Raw genomic sequence first — 20,762 nt, 5'->3', positions numbered from 1 at the left:
GAAATTATATTTCATTGGTGCTATTCAGTAGAGCAGGGTGTAGCTAGCTTATTGCCAGAAAATTTAAGGACAAGATAATCTCAAATATTTATGGTCCCATATCCCCTATTCTTTGGAAAAAATTGGTACGTTTTTTTCCCTCCCAGTCTCAAAATGTTGTGGCGGAGAAGTGAATCTGTGATTTGTCTTGTTCCAATTGTGCCTGTGCATGCATTGAATACCCTGTGGTCAGACCATTGAGGTGCAAAGACTTTCTGGTGCAAAAGCAGACAACCAACCAGGGAATGTATCAGAGACAGCTGGTGACAACTCTTACCTCAAAATATGAGTGGGACAAATCCGACCCAGTGAACTGCTCCTGTACACTAAAGAGCACTTTCCTAGTGCTGTCTGCTGTCGGTGTTACCAAATTTCAATGGAAACAACAGAAGCCTTGCAATTAGATAAAGTACATGCATAACTGCAGGATCAAAATGTAAAACTATGTAGGATATGTTTCAGTGAATTTTAATTGATTGAATTTATTTTTCTTTTAGAAGTGTAAGTTGAAGTATATTGCAAGTATAATTGTGAAATCTTGTGAATCAAGTTTATTACTTAATTTGAATTATAAGCCTAAAGGAAGATGCATTTCTGAAATCTCAGTCTATTTTCTTGCTGAGTCACTATGAGATGGGGCAGATTTTTCTACCTGTAATTTCATTAAAATAAACAAACACAACTACTACAAGGATTGAACAGGTATGCTCTAGAGGATATGACTTGAGTGGAATTGTATTAGACTAAACATGATGTATGTTAAAGAATGAAATTAAAATGAAAAATTATTTAATAGCAAAGAAATACTATATCTGAAACAAAAATATATTGTAAAGCATAAATAAAATATAAATGGAACAGACAGAGGAGGGCACTGAGGGTCCAAATTTACAATGCAATTTTAAAGTGCAGAAAAGTGATATAACGTAACTTCTCAAAATGTAGCTGTATACCCTATTGATTTTTCATCTTTGTGAATGTATAAATCACCAAGAAGTCAAGCACAGCAGCAGAAATCTTCAGTAACTCATTAAAGGGTGCTTCAGTGCACCAGGGTGACTTGCATTTGGGGGTTAACTCCATTTTGTTTGTGTTAGCCTTCACTTGCCAAATGGCTGTTTTCTGCCTGGGCTTACTAAAAGTCATCAGATTACTGTAAAAAGCACAGTGATCCCTGGAGGTTCATCTTCCCTTGAGGGCATACTGAACAATGATTTTGTAGAACTTTCCAGCACCTGCAGTAGCCTAAGGACACGGTCAATACAAAATATTTAGGGAAAGAAAATACCATTTATTAGAAAAATGTCATTGGAAACACTTTTGGGTAGACCAGCTCTCGCTCTCTTTCAAGCTAAGATGGCTTTATATAATTATCCCATAATAGTTCACTTATATTTGCAAAATCAAAGACTTTTTATTACCTTTGAACTGAGTTAATAAAATAATATTAAGAGTTTATAAAAATATATTTTATTAACTAACTAAACATTTATTGAGCTGAGCAAACACAATTTTCTTTCCAACATCCTATCCAGTGAAGAATGCTAAATGAAGTATTTTGGACTGGATTTCCGGAAGCCTTTGTAGATGAGCCAGAAGAATAGTTCAAGAAACCCAGATAATTTGTGAAGTAGAAGAAGCATCTGAAGTAAGAGACAGAATAAATAATTATGGGGGGAAATAGTTATGCAGAGCTTCCTGATGAAAGCAAAGAACGCTGAGACCCCCAAGAACCATGTTTGAGTGAAGTGTTGGGGTTATGTCTACAAGATATCTTAGCAGCTCTCAGATTGGCATTTGTTTTTTGTGAATGCTCACATTGACACTATACACTAGTGAAACAGCTGAAGCTGTCAACTGCTTTACCTTTCTGGCTGCGTCCTAAGAAAGCTGGTCAAAGAATAAACATTTGGCATGTTAGATTTACAAGCTTTTTCATGACAAAGACAAGCAGGCTTTGTGTCTTTGTTGCAGCTTGCTGTCCTAAAGAAAATAACATTAGCTTTTAGTAGTACATCAGGACTTTGCTCAATAAAGAATTGGGGGTTAATCAGACTTTGCTTTAAGTGCCAGACATCTATGAGAAAGTAGCAATTAATTACTAAGTTACACATCAGCATTTGTTGCTTTGGTTTAGTTTGTGTTGGTGTTTTTGGTTTTGGTTTGTTGTTTTGTTTTATTTGCCAGAGCTGGCAGACAGAGAACCAAACCTTTGATGCTCCTAATAAAGAATACAGTACTGGCATACACATATGTGAGTTTACATACCTGTTGACTTGTCTATGTTGCAGGAGGCATTCATGGAATGCTGGGGCAGCAGGGGTCAAAGTAGAGGGGAAATGTCCTTTGATTCTTCCCTAAGAATTCCCAGTTTAAAGGCTGAGAAACAAGGAGATCAGAGGCTGGAGGGTACATGTTTCCTTGTGTGCCTTTGGCAATGTGAAAAATCATAAATGCAAGTTAACTGCAGTGCTGTAGTTGCAGGGCCTCTGCAAAAATAGCCTTAAAAAAAGTTTCTAAGTAATTCCTAAATTACTCCTCAGGTATGCCCTCTTGGGTGGGCAAACTTCTCTCGGATGTCAGGCCAGATGCAAAGCATAAGAAAGGATTTGGAAGAGTGGAGCTTTGTGGCTGAACTCAGAAAGTTGTATGTGGGTAGGGACAGGCAATATTTATACATTTTGCAATAGACAGTTAAAAGTTTGTGAAGATAAATGGCCAAAATATAAAAGGAAGAATTAGGTTGGTTGGTTTGCTACCACTGAGCTTCATTTTTTATTCCATAGTAGGGGATGCATTTTATTTCTTTCTAGCATAGGTGATGCATTAGAGTTTCTTCCTTGTTGAATTGTGTTTCCTGCGAAGTTGATTGAAGCTTATGTCTGCCACTGGTTTTGGTCACTCAGAGGCATTTGAAAAGTGACTTGCTTGTCTGTTATTGACTGCCTTCACTTAATGTCACTGCATTATTACACGCTGCAGATAACTAATGATTCAGTTGTCAGTATCATGATCCTTCTCCTCTCTTTATTTCTTTCACAAGGGAAAATTGTACCATTACTTAGAACTGCTATTAGTTTTGTAATGTGTTCTTCCGTGCATCAGAGCACTGTGCACACTCAGTGTCAAACACAGCTTATGGTAAAGGTGTTCTACTCTGTATGGGCTTGTAGAGGGTAAACTGTACCATGGTACCAGAAGCATAAAAGCAGCATGACTAATAAGTTACGTGGCTTTTTTTCTCTTGTCTTTTCCATGAGTTTAATACTGGCTTTATGGAAGTGATCAAAAAATATTTCGAAGTACCAGTCTGAGGAAGAAAAAGGTCATTTATATACAGTGTTTTTATGCCGTACACACCTTGTAATGCTGGTGTGACATGCTGCCTTACAGCAGTCTTTGCAACTGCAGTATCTGTGCAAGTGCACATATACACTTCTTAGGTACTGTGTACAGGAGACAGCAAAAGTTAAGATGTATGTTGCATTTGTAGCTGAAGATTAGTGAGGTTTGTGATAGTCCTTAATACTTAATAAAATTAATTCTCCATCTTCAGCCATTCCTCATGAAAGCAAAGACAACATTTATCTAGAAACTGGACTCACCAAGGGGCAAAATTCATCAGCTCCCATCTTTATCCTACAGGTTTGGCCAACATTTTTAGATTCTATACCCAAAGTGATGAGCATCTGAACAACATGAACAAGATCTTAGATGTTCATTCAATGCTTCTGGGAGCACCAAGGCAGAAAATAGAGGAATACTGTAATCTTGGTATCTCAGGCTGACTTGTTTGCAACTAGGAAAGCCATTCTTGCACATTACCATAAGGATGTTTCCCCTGGTGCAAGAGTGTGGTGTCACATATCCAGAGCAGAAGAAAAACACAAAATATTAGTGTTAAATGTCTGTCCAGCTGTAGACTGCAAAGAGACAAAAGTAAAAACCTATTATACAATATACCAAACTTTCAAATATCATCCCCAAAATATCATGTGTTATATGTGCTGTAACATCCAGACTGGGACAGAAGATGCAGAAGGACTCAGACATGCTTCTGCACTGTAGATTTAATGAGATGAAATATAATTTACTTTCCCTGTATGGGAAAACAATTCATGAATTTGTCAGACAACAAGCATTAGAGAGGCCATCTCTGTTGGTACAGGAAACCCAAATCATCTAACATTAAATGATAAAAGCATACACTTAGAACTTTCATATAGTTAGATATATTGCTTCTGTGTATTAAGAAATGTGTGATCTCTTGTCCTAAGCTCCAAACAGATTTGAAACCCCTGTGTTTGATACAGATATGGCAAAGACTGCTTGGTTATTCTTCTGTGTGCGTCCCAGTATTAAGCTTACGAGTATCTTACAAATGTTATGGATGCCAAAAAAAAACCCAACATGTAACAAATTTTTCTCACAAAAATTGCCGTGCAAGTGCCCAGGTTACCGTTAGTCATCATAATAATCCATGGGTTGCCTCCCTTAAAAGATGTTCCTCGCTTTTTTCCTTTTCTGTGGTCCAGTAATGCTTCAGGATAAAGCATAAGGATTACATAAACATATGTTCCTATTCTGAGATCTTTGGGAATAGAAGGCAAAGCCACCAGGATGCAGCTGCAGTAGAAGAGAATATGAAAGTGTGTCAACTGCATAGCAAGGAGATGTGGTTTTCATCTCAGTTGCACAGCGGGAAGCACTTCATTCAATAAGTTTTCTGTTCTCTTTACTTAGAAACTACAAGCTTTTGGGGTAAAGGTGCTTGGAGAACACATTAATTACAAGTAAAAAAACTAAACACAACTGAAAGGACTAAGGTTCCTTCTGAATATAGTAATATACTGAAATGCGTCTTACAGTAAGAGACCATCAAGACAAAATCAATCAGACAGGATCTAAAGGTCCTGCTGGGCTATTGTATTTTTCAGGTGTTTCTGAGATGATTTAATGTTTTCCATTTTGTTCCTACTAAAGGGCATTCAACAGGAACAGTTTTAGGGAAGTGTAGCTTTCTCTGATAGTGCAAGAGACTTCATAAGACCTAAGAGAAGAGGTTTTGAGAGGAGTGCCTGTGTTGGGTCTTTGAGTTGCTTGTATGGAATTGTAACAATACCAGTGTGGGGAATCTTTTGACATTTCCTGAGGAATAGTTTGTCCTTCCAAGTAGAACAAAAACAGTATTTTGTTTCCTTGTAAGACAGTAAAAAGATCAGAAGAAAAAAGAGCTTTCATAAATACATGTGGTGGTGATTTATCTACTTCCTAACAGATAGGTGAGTAAAAGACAGCGCTGACATTTAATGTGGACTCTGTCACCTGCTACAACTGAGTACCACAAAGCATTTTTTCCCTTGCACCTCAACACAAATCATTTCAGGATACTTATTTGTTCTTTTCCTTTTGTCATTTATTTAAATAAATTCTCACCAGCTTCTGTGACTCATTTTTCCCCAGGGGACTGTCTATGCTACCAACAAATGAAGATTCAAAGATTAACAGAATGTGCTTAGAGAAAATCCCACTGGTAGTTTACCTGCCATTGCTTTGTCTGAGGACACTTACTTCAATATCTGAACTGTTCTTCAGTCTGAACTGTACTTCAATATCTCAACTGTTTTCCACCCAGTCCCCTTCTGATTTTAGGTGGCCTGTTTTTTGCTGTGGAAAAAAGGGAGCCAGGAAAGTACAGAACTTTCTGCACTGGAAGTCTGTCTCCATTCTTTCAGAGTTCTGTACCATTAGAGCAGTGACATGTGAGAAAAATGACAACAGTAACTTGGAATCTGAGAAGCAACTGCATGCAGGCATTGGCACGATGGAAGTATCTTTAGCTTGGATAAGGTTACAGCAAAATGAGTTCAGTGAAGCTGAAGGAGATGTTGCCAGCGGGAGGAGATGATTTGGGAAAGCAGATGCTGTGTACACTGTGATTGTTATTTACTCTGTGAGGAAGCATGGAAAATACTACACATAATAGATGCAAGAAGATGCCAAAAATACAGTTATTTCCTGATGGATATATTTTTTAAAAAAGTAGTTAGAAACAGATGAAGAGTGGAGAAACTCTACATCCTGACCTGGATGTCCTTAGAAAATACTATTATAAGAGAGCATCATAATTAAATTGAAGAAATGCCTTTAGAACATTAAAAAACAAAATGCCATTAATCTAAGGTACAGCAGCAAGCTATTATGAATATGGACTTAAATTTTGATTTATATGGACCTAAATGGATGTTTGTTTTTTTTTAATAATGTCAATTCTAAGCCTGCTGGGGTAGTCTCCCAACTTTGAAATACACTTAGAGAACATCCTGTGCTTGCACAATGCTTAGCCGTTAACTTTTGAACCAGTCTTCTCTTTAGTTTCTAGCACCTTAAGTGTAGTATAGAAAAAACAAAGGTGAAAACATAATGGTAACAGCTGCATATATAAAAGATGGTGTACTTCTATTATTTGTAGATAGCTACATTTGAGTTAAAGCCACCAGACTCGTACATAATGATCAGCTGATTTTCTGTGTGACAGATGTTCTAGGTTTGTCTCTGCACACTTTTTAAATCAAGTGTGTAAATCAAAATTTACGAACATGAAAGCGTGTCAGACTGTGTCCTTCATCACCTTCCTGGGTTGTCTAGTATTACGCAATGCAGGGACATTACCTCAGGGGAGAAAGATGAGCTGGAAAGGAGAGGGAGGGATTTGAAAGTGCACAAGGTGGGTAAAATGAAATTATATTACAGAAGAGATGAGTTTCATTCTGCATCAGTTCTAGAGCAGATTTTCTCTGTTTAAAAGGTAACCATTCAGGGACCAAAACATTCATGCAGGAGAGAAAAAAAAAAGTGAAAGAAAAAAAACGCGAAAGAAAAAAAAACCCAAGCAAGCCCACAAGACAGGTTTGAGACAGTCTTTGATGTGTTTTAATATTAATGTCATTCTGTAAATCTTTTTGTGATTAACAGAACAACAGCTCTGTCTCACCAACTAAATGGCTGGAACTGCAGCAACACTGGTGTTTTGGCACTGGGAACAAATTTTAACAGCTTTACTAAGCAAAAGGAGATCCTGAGTATTTTCTGTTCTGAAGTGTAATCTATGGCCTCCTTGTTCTTGTGAGCATGTGGAGAAATATATTTAGGACACCTACAGTTAAGTAAACATGAACACCCACAAAAAGCCATGAGACTGTGTCTGTAAATATGGATTCATTCTCTTCATTTTGACATTTCTTGTTAAATGCTGACCTCACCCATTTTAATGAATACATAATATAATGCTAAATCTAACGGAGAATGTTGATACATGTATTTTATACATTTTCTCAAAGTTGCATTCCTGAATGCCCATGTATAGTTTTTATATTTTTGCTGCTTACGGAAGAGATAATTTGTACTTGAGTCGTTTTCATGCAATACAGGAACTTTTGCTGAATCTCCAGCTCAGAACTTACAGTTACTGACTTTAGTTAAATAAAGTGGTTTATTTGTATGCTTATCTTTCAGGCTTGCTGTTTTTACTCATGCCTTTGTTTTTTGCCAAGAAGGGTAGATTTCCTTTATTACAAAGCATTTAGAGATACAAAGAAGATTAAGGATATTTATTCTTGTTGATAGAGCCACACAGCCGAAAGGCATTTTAAAGGAGAAAAGGAAAATGTACTTTATGGTGGGAATGCCAGGTCAGCATCATTTCCGTCATCACATTTCTGTCCATCTTCCTGCGTATCAGAGCAACTCATGTTTGATCTCTGTCTTGGGTTTTCTGTCCATTAAATGAGAGCACTGGTATTTCCCAACTGTAGTAGAATTTTAGAAAGGGGACTATGATGCTTTGCTTCTATATGAATAACACTAAAATGAATAAGACTTTTCTTATCCAGTTCGTATTATAAATACAGCCAGTTGTCAACCAAAAGTTGACAGCCTTCCATTGGATTGGTTTCTGGCCACATCTGTATCCCTTCCCACACAAAGCACTGACCGTATTTACACACAGACAATATTCCTATTCCCACACTGCACACAAAACTGTATTCGTATAGAGCACATAAATACTGTTTTTAATTCAGTGAATCATGCTTAATTATGAGAAATTATGCCCTTAATTATCAGATATTGCTGTGTACAATTCTGGTATGACAGTCTTGTGATTCTTAATACAGTTGCTAATGGCAGTTTTCACACACTGTCCTTGTGTGCCACTTGCAGGTAAGCATCATCACCTTTGGCTTCAGGTGTTCTCACTTAAACTGATTCTCTGGGGTGTGATCCTGCAAACACCTCTGTGCCTCGTCCATAGTCCATTTTGGTCTGCAGGAGTTCTCCCATTTAGTTCAGTGGGCTTTGAGACAGAGACTGAGGAAGCAGAGCGCTGTTGGTTCTATTATTTCAGGATTCAGTTATTTATTATATAAAAGTCACATGCACAAGCTGAACTAAGCTAACAAGGAGCAGAGGAAAACAAATGGTTTGATATCTGCAGGATGAAGAAATTTTATGAAGTTTTATTTTGTTTTTTGAGAGTTTTGGGGTTTTTTATATACTTTGGCCTTTTGTGAAAGGAGTTTGTTAAAGCAATATTCTAAACAAGAATCTAAACATGTTTCATAATAAAGAAAACATGCTTTGCTTCACAGAGACAGTATGACAAAATAGAGTTGCAGCTCCCTTCCAAGTGGCTATATGACAAAACCACTTAAAAAGAGGGATCAGGCCATAAAAAGACATACAAGTGGCTGGCAGAAACAGCTGTTGCTGACCCTATCCACAAGGTTTCTTGTAGGTGTAGAGCTGTTATTGCGCTTATCTGATGTGCAAGTGGCACCGTGCAGATTCTTTTACCTTCTTCTGGGGCACAAAAAAAGCTTAAGCACTCAGTATTGAAATGTACAGCTTTTAATAACAAAAGACTCACTGGGCAAAGACTATTGTATTATTGAGCAGGTGATTAGAATCCATCCAGACTACAGCTGTTTTCTTCTTATGTTTGTTGCATATGCAGATGTTGCTATGAGGAAAGGAGTCAGCAATGACTGATGTGGAGCCTGTGGTCACAGATTTTGCAGCATCAGGACGGGCAGGCCGCCGGAACGCCTTACCAGATATTCTGGGCTCTCCTGCTGCTGCTGGGACTTCAGACCTGCCACACAAACTGGCTGAGCTCTCTGTTTCAGAAGGTAATGGCTGCACATTCAAGAAACTGACATTTTTATGCAGTCATCCTTTGCTTTCTTCTCAAGACTTCTGCCACTTTGCAGTTTTGATGTCAATACTAATGTTTCTTTTTTCATTTAGGATTAAATTCAACCTTCAACAAACAGTTGCCACTTGTGCCTCCTGATGAGACAAGTTAATTTTAACCCAGACTAAGTCTGCCATATCCACCTACAGATTCAGTGTTCAGCAGCCTGGGGAAAGGTGCTGGGAACTGAATTCCAGTACCCCTGAGGAAGAGCAAACACAGTTGCATTGCTGGGCGGCTTAAAAACACACTGCTCCAGCTATAGAGTCTACTCCTGCGCTGAGACAACTTAGCACAAGACAGCAAACTGTGCTGTTAATCCAATTACAGCTATCCTAACTCAAGCATACACATTAAGAGTAGTTTTTACAGTAATTTACTCCTGCTGGTAGGCTTTAAACTTTGCTGTCTGAGACCAGTGTCTTATTTTGCCATATCTTTTAATTTGATAAGGTGTTTTGGATTTAGCACAAGTCTAATCAACACCAGATTTACTTTTTACTTTCAGGTAGGATTTCAGGGGGATTTTCAGATTCAGGAAAATCTGGTTTCTAATGCCTATGAAGTGAGAATTGTAAGGTTTGCCCTGAGCATGTGTTGCTCCTACTTTTCTAGGTTCTAATTTGGAAGTAACTTTTTCCTCTCATGCCCATTGCTCTTGCTTCTGTGACAAATGCCACCACAACTGGTGGGCCCACATCCAGGCGCAGCGTAGTGGATGGCCCATGAATCTGAAATAAATTATAAGAGGGATTCCCAGGCTCCAAGGATGTGTGTTCTACTTGTATGTTGCCCAAAGCAGCTACAGGATGTTGATTTTACAGCCTCATGAAGCACCATAAAGGCTGAGGGGCAGGGAATTCGTTTGATTTAAAGTTGTTCTTGCTTTGGTGATTTAATTTATGTTTATTTAATTGGGGGTTCTGTAATTTAAACCCAACATGGGCCTACTAGATGACTGCTTGGCAGGTAGAAACAACATTACTAGGAGAAGTGAGAACTGAGAGAATGACAACCTCCAGGCTTGAACCTGGGAAGAGGGGAAAACAAGAATCTCAATGGATGCTGGAAGCAGACACTACTTTTGCAAAACAAATTGCAAAGATTTATGAAGGATAGAGGGTAGACATAAAGCAAAAAAAAAGGAAAGACCACATAGTCAGATACCCTCAGGCTGCAGGACGTTACTGAGAGGAACTGGGATAATCTGAAAGAGCAGGCAGGAAGGATGGCAGGCATGATTGTCAGAGCACATTTAAAGTAAAGCTAGGAGCCCTGTGAGTCCAGTTAAAACTCCTTTGTTTCGAGCAGAGCTTTTTCCCTAGGAATATGAGAAGTATGTCCATACAGATTTTTCTCCTGGTGTATGCAACTGGAGCACTGGAAATCCATTCTAAAGTACAGAGTCACTTAATATTTACTGCTTTGGTTTTCAAATATTATGGTGTTCTTTTTATTCAAAATAGCTCTTCTGCCTGGCACAGTCAAACTCCAGCAGGAGACAACTGTTTCCCTTATCAAAGGGGAGGTAGATGAGAACTTACATTGTTATTAGTGCCAGGAGCTATGGAAGTGAAGTGACTGGTCCAACCCACTGAAATATTCATTGCCGCGTTATGTGTATTGTTAATAGCAGTGAACCTTGAGGGAGATACACAGTGTTACCCATGTTAAGCAAAGAGCTGTAGATAAGATCTTCATGTTTGCTTCATCTTGGCATCTAGAACGTTTAGTAGTTGAAAAAAATATACTTTTTAAAGCGTGCAAAATTTCTCTTTTTTTTTTTTCCCCTGGATAAAAATAAACATGAAAGAGTGAAAGTTTTGTTACAGAAATTTTAAATAGCAAAGCATAAAATAAGTACTTAGCCATCCAGACAGAATAATCCTCATTTTCTAATGCCCATACAATGCACTAAGAAGAAATGAAACTCAGCTACATTAGTTACAGCAAAATGTACTGATGCTTTCTTACAAATACAAGGACCAGCATGGCCAGGATTTGAAGAACAGTTAAGAGAATGGAATTATGCTTTGCTTTTGTCACTGACATGTAGCTGTGCCAGAGTGTGCCCTGAAAGAGTGGTTTCTGTTATGAGCAGTTTGTGGTATTGATAATAGGAAGTGAATACAGGAGACACTTAGGTCCACTCTGACTACTAGAATGCTTTTTGGAATTAGGAATTCCAGGTGTCTCAGATGGGAATTACAGCCTTGCTGTGTTGTAAGTTAAACTACTGATGAGACAGCAAGGAGTGAGAATTCATTAAAATGGAAAGAAAGTTTGGAAGTTCAAATGCTGTGACAGGGAAAATGTGAAACATTTGGGGCTCTAACAGACATCTCTTTTTGGTTGATTCTGGCTTTAAGAATAAGTTGTTAAAAAAATGAAAGCTATTTCTAGCTCAGAACAAAGAAGCTGGATAAATGAGAAAAGTGGAGAAGATGAAACATGTGGCTATATAATATATGCCCTATTTTTTTTTTTTTTTTTTTTTTTAACTCCGAAAGATTCGGTGAAGATTATGGAAAATGGTGAGGAGAACTCTCTCCATCTTGCTTCAAATTTAGCTAATGCTCATTGGATCATATATTTCCCCTCTTTCTAAAATGCTGTCAGCTGCTGTCATAGGGAAAGGTCAGGAACAGGATGTGCTAATACCTTTTGTCTGGCTTAGAAAAGAGACTTTGCTTTATTCTTTATGCATATACAAAGCTCATAGCTGTGTGGTATAAATTTCCATGTACTCTGCAAGCTGCATCAACTTAATGTTCTCATGAGATGAACAGGAAAGATTTTGGCACCAGCTGTTTATCTCAGAGCCTAACTCTGAAATGAAAACGATCTGTATCCAGCCTGATCAATCTCTGATGGTGCATAAGGTTTGGAGGTTCCACAGGTGGTCTGGTGAGAAGCCACAGGTGGAACCATGTTAAACGGTTGATTGGTGTCACTGATGATCAAAAGGGTGAAGAGGAGCCTGTAAGAAGTTTGAGAGCAAATAAGCTGTACTGGTCTATACTGCACTAATATTAAGCATCCAGCCTCACACAGAAACGGCCAATAGAGGAGACTGTTCTGTCTCCCTTTCCTCAACAGTACTGTACTATGTAATGTGGAAGAGTGTCAAAGTAACTCAATTTTTAATTTACCAGTATAAAACTCCGAAGCCTCCAAACCTCTGAGCAGACTTGCTCCATCAAGTGGTTTCTGCTAAGAGCTTTAGCTGATGAATTGCGTACAGCATTATATATTTGCTGTGATATGTACAGACAAGATATATAACCTTTTTGTCTGTTTGTGATACTTTATGCAAAGTCTCCAGGGCAAATAGCTGAAAATATACCCTCTTAGATTATATCTATTAACACTGAAGATAATTCAGACAGACATGCTGAGCAGACTTCTCCTTGCCCCAAAAGCTGTAGGCTGTCTGGAAAATTATTATGCTTTGCAAGGAAATCAGTGCAAGAGGTGTTCCTGTTTCTTAGTGAGAGAATTTGAGCATCAAAAGTGATGATGTTTAACTCCATGAAGTGACCATATACACTGGAGAGCTTTTACTTCTATTAGTCATGTAAGCATGCAACTCTAATGTATGGAAGAGTGAACTTCCAAATGAGACTTAAAAAAAATTCCCTCATCTTGGGAAGATAGGGTGAATTCTCCTGGGTATTTCTTGGAAATGAAGGTCAGCCAGATAGCTGGCATGTTTATAAACTGTGATGTTATCTACCTGAAACCAAGCAATGCTCAGAGGAATGCAGTATTCTAACTTGACTTTGGAAATGACCCAGAAAAAAGAATAACAATAATAAAACGTTATCTCCCATCTTACAATCAAATGCACATTGATCAGTGTGTGTAAAGAGCAGGCAAATCAACACCAACAGGCAACTGCTTTTGGAAAATGCCTCCACAAGTTTTTTATCTGTTGAGTTAATCTGTTTCTAAAGCATCATGAGTGTGGTAATAATAAGCCAATCCAAACAGAGATGATCAGTGAATAATGCAGATATTTGGCTGCATTAAAATAGCTGTGAGAATGTGTGTGGTATAAACATTTAATTCTGTCTTTTTTTTAGATGAAGGAGCAGAGGGTGGAGAAGTGTCATCATCCAAAGCCTTGCTGGAAAGTCAAGAGGCGGAAGGAAAAAGCAGCGATTCCTAACACCTAAGGACTGCTGGATTAATGAAGCCAATTGACAGACTTTCCAGTTTCCCCATGACACCCCTTCTGAAGTGTGGTAGCAACTTTAGCAGCACAGACGAGATTTTGCAGCACACTTGTACCTAGGTGACATTAATGTGGAGCTACTGTTTTTTATACAGTCATTCTTCAAAACAAATGTTCTTCACATCCAAATGGGAAGAAAACTAAAGAACGTATCTCTTGTTTTGGGTTTTCTCATGGTTATAGTACTCATCCTAACTAATCTTCTTTGACAGTTTCAATTAATGTACCTAGTAGATGTACCACCAACTAATGATTGCTCCAAAATAAAAATCCTGTCTCTTAATTTCCCAAAAGAGCTTCTTTCTCTCTGACACAGAGGTATATTCACTCTCCCCACCTTAAGGTGACATTAAGTATATATTAGATTTCAGATATTATCTGTAATTTATCTCCTGAGATTTTTGTTCTCATTAGGCACATGTAGATGGGTGTGAGAAATAAAAAAAGAGACTTTTTTTTTTTCTCTCTTCCTCATGTCTCCAAAAGGTTTGGTAAACTACTTCAACATCAGTGTTTGCTTTCTAACTCTCTTTAAATTTTATTTGATTATAGCAAGTCATCTCAGTTCTCCTGCTCTTAGCAGTCTTGACACTTCTGTCATTTCTGATTTTAGGCTGAATATTGTAGCTGTTCATGTGTATCTAAAATAAAGTAGTCATGTTTGTAAGTGATTAAAATTGTTTAATCTCACTGTGGAAATTAAATAGTTATGATATTTTCTGTCTTCTCTTGATTCCCTGATGTTTCTTCTGTATTGCAAGACTTAAAACCCCACAATACGTATTTCTTTTATTTCATATGGCTTTTGCTTTAATGGTTTGCTGACAATAAAGATATTTCTATTTATTTTTTTTTCTCTGCTGAAAGGAATTGTTTTGTTATGGAAGTCATGCTCCTGAAAATACTTAGCATTCATTCCCTTATTGTAGGGGACCTAAGTTTCTCGATCTAAGGTACAGACATGCACCTTTTACTGCAGCCTAGGGCAGCAGCCATTTATGTACTTCTTGAAACCTAACCAACAATGACAATCAAATGCTTTAATGTGCCCACACAATCTCTCTGCTGGGCTGCAGCCAGATGGAGGAAGCATCTCTGAGTACATTCCACATTTGACCGGTATACCACCTCTAAAATATTTGTGTATTTGATAGCTGGCAGAGAGCTTTTAAGAGGTCTCTCTACACACCTACCATTCCTGCTGTGCGTTTATCTACTCACGCACTTCTGTCTTCGGGGGACCATTCAGTAAAGGATTCAGTTTCATCCAACTGAATTCACACATAGTTCCCTCCACTTACTTGTATTCCTTTTACAAGTGCAACATCCCAGAATTACTTGCAGGTTTGGAAAGGTAAAATAACCTACTCCACTGGAATGAAACAGGTGGCTTAAGAAAGTCTGAGTGACTGAACTAGCTGAAACTGGCAGACCAGAGCTGAAAACTGAAATGGAGAGGGACTCAGAGCTAACTATATTTGTGGTACATTCTCTTGTTCTGAGTTGCAGTCCCATTTTCATGTACCAGCTTTCTTTATAGCATCACGGTACATAAAATTGTTCAATTTTAAGAAGTTAAAATGATCCCATGGAACTCAAGTAGCTGAGTATTACTGAAACAGAATTCTTTATACACTTTAAGTGGAGCATATGCTAAAGTGCTCTTCTGGGTCATGGCCTATATTGAATTTTCTTCCATAATTGCAGTATTGGATATATTTAGATTTTTTTTTTACAGTCACTGAAATTTGGGTTACAGGAATAGATACTTAAAGTATTTTGTTAGCCTAAGATGCTTTCAAGTTTTTTACTATTAAGATGCCAATTACGAACCAGCTGAATTTAGCAAATTATTCATGTGCTAACTTCTACACAAAAATCATTCCACAGCTGTCTACATACATGTAGTTAACTGCTCACAGACAGATATACAGCTTAGAACTAGTCAGAGTGCTCAGTACTCTGGGAAATTGGTGCTTACTTTGTACTTGAGCTATATGAATCTGTCATTGAGAAAATGCTGTGTAGAATGAAGGATTTTCACAGAAAATTAGAAAAACCTCATATGAAGTAAAGATTAACCAGAAGATTTAAAATGAAACTCAATTAAAAGTGGGATGAACATTTCTGATCTCTAATACATGGGTCACATATTATACAGTCCTCATTTGTCTGTGTATTATCTGGTTGCAGATTAACCAGTACAGATGCAGAAATATTTCTCTGCCACATGAAGGTACAGTCTGTGTCTAAATAATTATTAGTTTAGGCTGCATGAGAGTGTTTTTCTGTAGTAAGTTCAGATATAGGAGAGGAATATCTAGTTATGCCCTGAATTTTGTCAAACATAACTTAATGGTTCTGAACCAGCTGTGTATTTCTGACCAGTATAAACACTTGCTGGTGCGAGAGAGATTGTGCCATATAAACTTTGGTCCAGAAGAATTTATTAGTTCTATATTATGCTTGACTCAGCCGAATGGGGAGCTAGCCCTTTTATTGCTATGTGGGGGTCTCTATACCATGCTGTCAAGTAGTCTGGGGTTTAGGCAGGGCTAACTCAAGCACAGCTAAGGTTGGGAAAGCTCTGGTTCATTTTCTTGTTAATACCTTGAAGATAGGTGATAGTCCCACTACACTTTAAGCCTGTAAAGAGCAAATGAAGTGCTTCTGAATATATTTCTCACTGAGCCTGTTTATCCAGTCTGAACCATTATCCAGACTATACCACCCTCCCATTAGCTCAGCTAAGGGTAACTGATGACAGGGCATTCTCCTAATCCACAGGGTAACAAAGTTATGGCCCTGAATCAGCAGAGTATTTTAAAACATGCTTAACTTTAAATGCATACGTGTCATAGAAGTCAACAGAACTTCTTAGTGCCTAAAATTAGGTACATACCTAATTACCTTGATAAATTACAGCAGCAAACTTCTATTAAGGCTAATCCAGTATTATAATGCATTAATCCCAATTTCCATTCCAGCAAGTATGGCACAGGTAATAGTATCGTTTTCACCACTTTGCAGCACTATCCTGGGCTTTTATAGAGCAAAGAAATTCATTTTCAGTACCAAGCAAAAAAAAAAAAGGTAACTTTGTTGTCTTCAAATTTTAGAACTTAATGAAGCAATTATTCATTATTAGCCACTCTGCATTTAAAAAAAAAAAAAAAGCCATGAAATACACTTGTAACTTCACTGTGCATATACAAAACAATTTAGGTACTTTGAATATACAGAAAATTGGCCTCAATCTTTTCCACGTTATTAGGAAGGTAATTTTCTTTGTGTCAGCCCTTCATCAGAAGCCTCATGTTAAGAAGTAGATTAACATGCTGAGGTGCAGCTTTTGTTGCTATAACCCAGGAAAATTCAATTTGTTATCTGGAAGGCAATAAAGGACGAAATAGTTTTCAAGGTAGGGGACTGATCATTAGAATGTTCTCATTTAGAGAGATTAAGAGACGTAATTAAGCATTTTTTTAAATTAAGCTCATTTGCTATGATTCCTCATACAGCTATTTCCACCTGTGCTATATACAGTCATTCTGGTATAATACTGCATAGGCTGAGCTTGGATGGATAAAATAAGTGACAAAGCAGTTTGCAAAGTGGTATATTTTAACAGAAATTTCCAAATCATTGACAGTACAGCAATGTACAGGGCAGACTCAGTTGTCATTGAAGACAAAGACTGATTTTATACTAAATACAGTGTGAATTGTATCTAACTTTAGTTTAAAGTTACGAGTTACTAATCATACAGAAAATTTCTCCCAACTCAGAAAGTCCAGGAACACAAATGTTTGGCTGCAAGAGAGCTAGTCATATATGTTTGCCCTATTGAAGAACAATAGGGCAACATCAAGGGAAACATCATACATGTTTGCACTGTCCAAGACATCGTATTTAGTTATACGAACCCACAATTTGACCCACAGTGGCCACTTCTGTGTTGTGCAGCTTTCATACAGTAGTGATCGTACAAAATAATATAACTGTGTTTGCATTGGTTAAAAATGACAGCACAGCAGTGACTAGAAGTTGTTTAAACTACACTTTACCGTCAGTGTTCCAAGTATCCTTTATGTATCACACATAGAAAGAGGAAACAAGGTTTAGAAAATTATTTAGGACTAGTTCATATTCGTCTTTCCTGCCTGCTGGTGGTGCTTTATGTGTGATAAAGCCCATCAAAAGGAACTGAACGGACATTTCTGCATGGATTTCTCCACTGGATTAGCACAGGCTGTATTTGCTGTGCTCGGTGAGCATAAGCCCCAGATCCTACGTGGTGTCGGGGGGGTGGGTCCCAGGGCACTTGCTCTGAAGTGGTTTGGATAGTAATAAAGGGTTTAAACTGTTGTGCCATCTAGTGGGATTTTAGCTTATCAGGTAGTTTGTGCAAGTAAGTGGAGGGAGACAGTTTATGAGACCTCAAAACCAGCTGGGAGGCATCTGCTTTAGAGCAAAAGAGCGAAGATGTTGGGAGATGGCCTGGTGAGAGGTAGGCTGTCTCCAGCTAATCTGTATGTTAATTTCAAGGATTTCAGCAAGGGTTCAGTACCTTGGTGTCTCTGCGTACTCAGAAAGTTGAATGATGGCAAACAGGAGACATCTTACATTGCTGGGAACGCTGCTCCAACGGCTTAAGTCAGTTTGGGAATCCAACGCTGGCTGAAGCTTCCTCACCCCACAGGACTGCCTGTGGGGTAGGTACGTGGTGCTCCTTCCTGCTGTGTCTTGGAGCTTACCTCCTCACCAGTCTGGAGGAGCACATCGCCTCGTTCAGAGGACCAGACTTCTTGGTGGAAACTCGTTAACACTACATGGGCAAAGGAAAGATGTGAGGCTTGGGCACCAAAGAGTGAAGTAGCCAAAAGCATTTTCAATCTGGAAGCTCTGTCACAAAACAGGTGTCTAAATCTGGCTTGCAGCCTATGCAGCTTTAGATGCCCCCTCTACAATTTGGGCTAGAGTGCCAATACCAGATGACTGGTTTTGACATTTTTTAGGGAGAACTCAGTTTCATCTTCCACACCTGAAGCTGTTCTGCTTCTGACAGTAATTAGCAATAAATGATGAGAGTGTTTCATTATTGGTTTATTCTCCTGTTCAGACCAGTGTGGAACAGTTCATATTGCAAGATGGCCTGGAGCAAAAGGAGGCCTGAAGGCCATTGCTCTGTGTCATGTCCTAAAGCCAGACCTCTAGATTCTAATTAAAGCCTTAACACTTGATGGAAAATAGTTTGGCTTTTTTTTGGGTTCTTGATACAAAGCCTGAGTGCTCTGGGCCTTTCTGGATTAAACATATATTCAGCAATTACCTATAATGTAAAGGGTCCTTATGTGAGGATATGGACAATCCTTACAGCTGCTTTACTTCTGGAACTCTGCTGTGCAGTGACTGATGCTGTAAATCCAGTGTTTATCATACAATGTATAGAAAAACTAATCTGTGGGAGCCTGGATTAACCTTCCCATTTATTTTAATTTTTTCCAGATCCCTTAGGCACGTTTGTAAATGACACATCAGCAGTGTAAACAAAAAGAAGCAGCATGTAAACTGCTATTAAGCCCCAGCAGTATTCGAGAAATGGTTTCCTGATCAACCACGTAATTTCCTGAAGGCACAGGAGCACCTTTCCCCCGAGGGCTCCGCAGCCGTCAGACAGGCAGCCGGGCACTTCACGCCCGGTGCGCACAAGATGGCGCCCGAGCCCGCGCCAGGCACCTGAGTGCTTTTCTCTTCCCCTCAGCTTTTCAGTCCCGGTGCTCGCAGCGCCTCGGGCATGGCAGTCGGAATGAACCGTCACGGGAAGGAGAAGGGGAGCTGTGGTACCGCCCGGCCGCCCAGCGCCGGTAGGGCGGAAGATGGGTCTCCCCGCAGGTGCCGAGCGGTGCCGGCAGAGGGCGCCCCCGCTCGCTCCGGCAAGGCTCGACTGCAGCGGCGGCGTCCGGCCGCTCCCGCCTCGGCGCTGCCCATGGAGCTGCCCCAGCCCCCTGCTCCACAAGCGGCTCAGAGACGCTAGAAGGCCCTGCGCGGTCTCCAAACGCTTGGGGGAAACCGGGCTGAACTGTGCCGCCCTCTTTCCCCACCACAGCCAGCTCCTACTGATCTGCAGGAGCGGGTGGAGGGCAGGTGAACTTCCCTCAGAGGTGCCTGCTACACTGTCCATCTGGTCACCTAAACAAGCAGCTTATTTGAATTCTGACTCTCCAGCACAGCTGTCACTCCTGGACGGCCATTCCCCAGCAGCACCCCCGAGACTTGGCAGGCACCTGTCCGCAGCTGCCCAGTGCACCAGTAGGTGCGTTCTGCCTAGCAGTCGCCTAAGCCACATCCAGCAGACAACAGAGAGCAGGGGCTGAGCCACGTTATCCTGTGCGTCACAGACGAAAAGCACCCTTTAAGCGTAAAACTGCCATGCATGCATCCGCGGAACAGCTACACGTTTTCAACCTTCTTGTTCCTCCCACCAATTTAGTACCTATCTTCTACTTTAATTGCTCAATAATACCATTCCTTCCAGCACTCTGAATTTCTCATCTAGCTCCATGCAAAGCTCACATTCACCTACTCAGTGCTGCTCACCCCTTGCTTGGCTCACTTACACCTCCTGATTTATGCCCAAAATCAACTGTTATTGCTTCAAACAGCCAATATAAGAAACTAATCTCTTTATTTGCCTCCATATTTGGTAAAATGAGATGGTAGGACAACTCATTGCTATTCCTCCCAGCAAGTCCTGGTGGGAGACTGAGATCTTATGTATCAGACAGACGCATTAAAGACCCTTGAGCTTGTCCCTGAATAGTCTTTGTCTTGAGCACTGAGAGAAAGCTTCTCTAGAACAAAAATAGCTTGTGATTATGCAAATAGGGATGGTGTTGCGATGTAAGAAAGTGCTGAAATAAGTTTCAGACATGTTCTTTCAGACAGCCTTTGAACTCTTGACTTTGCATCTTTTTTTCCTGATGATGTTAAACTTGGCTGTTATGAGTGGAAACTTTTAGTTAAATTTATAAAGGATAAAATAAAATGTAAGAAGAAGTATACTTGGGGGGGGGGGGGGGGGGAGACAAAGGACAGTGAGATGGAGTTAAAGAGTTAAAGGCATGAAAGTTGTGCCGTGTTTCCTCTCCGTAGCCTTTCCTTTAGCAGAACAGCTGAGCCTGTTGTGTGAGTCAGCCTGCTTCTGCACCCTCCACTGGCTCTGGACTATGG

The 20,762-nt window shown here is 39.4% G+C and overlaps 1 protein-coding gene across 8 annotated transcripts in view; it reads left to right on the top strand.

The window, feature by feature from the left end:
* The window catches only part of PKIB (cAMP-dependent protein kinase inhibitor beta), a 56,063-nt gene extending 41,819 nt beyond the window's left edge, over positions 1–14,244 (top strand). For all 8 annotated transcript variants that reach the window (XM_057409532.1, XM_057409506.1, XM_057409567.1 and 5 more), the window contains 2 exons: positions 9,053–9,227; positions 13,378–14,244. In XM_057409532.1, coding sequence (XP_057265515.1) covers positions 9,080–9,227; positions 13,378–13,463 — 234 coding nt within the window. In that variant the 5' untranslated portion in view covers positions 9,053–9,079 and the 3' untranslated portion in view covers positions 13,464–14,244. The remainder of the gene's footprint in view (positions 1–9,052; positions 9,228–13,377) is intronic.
* Positions 14,245–20,762: the final 6,518 nt, after the last annotated feature.

This window comes from Pezoporus wallicus, unplaced genomic scaffold (assembly GCF_028554395.1).
Source record: "Pezoporus wallicus isolate ANWC-B61680 ecotype Strahan unplaced genomic scaffold, APGP_CSIRO_Pwel_v1 contig_3817, whole genome shotgun sequence".
Classification (NCBI taxonomy): Eukaryota; Metazoa; Chordata; class Aves; order Psittaciformes; family Psittacidae; genus Pezoporus; species Pezoporus wallicus.
The sequence above is the reverse complement of the archived record's forward strand: the minus strand, read 5'-3'. Positions and strand labels throughout refer to the sequence as shown.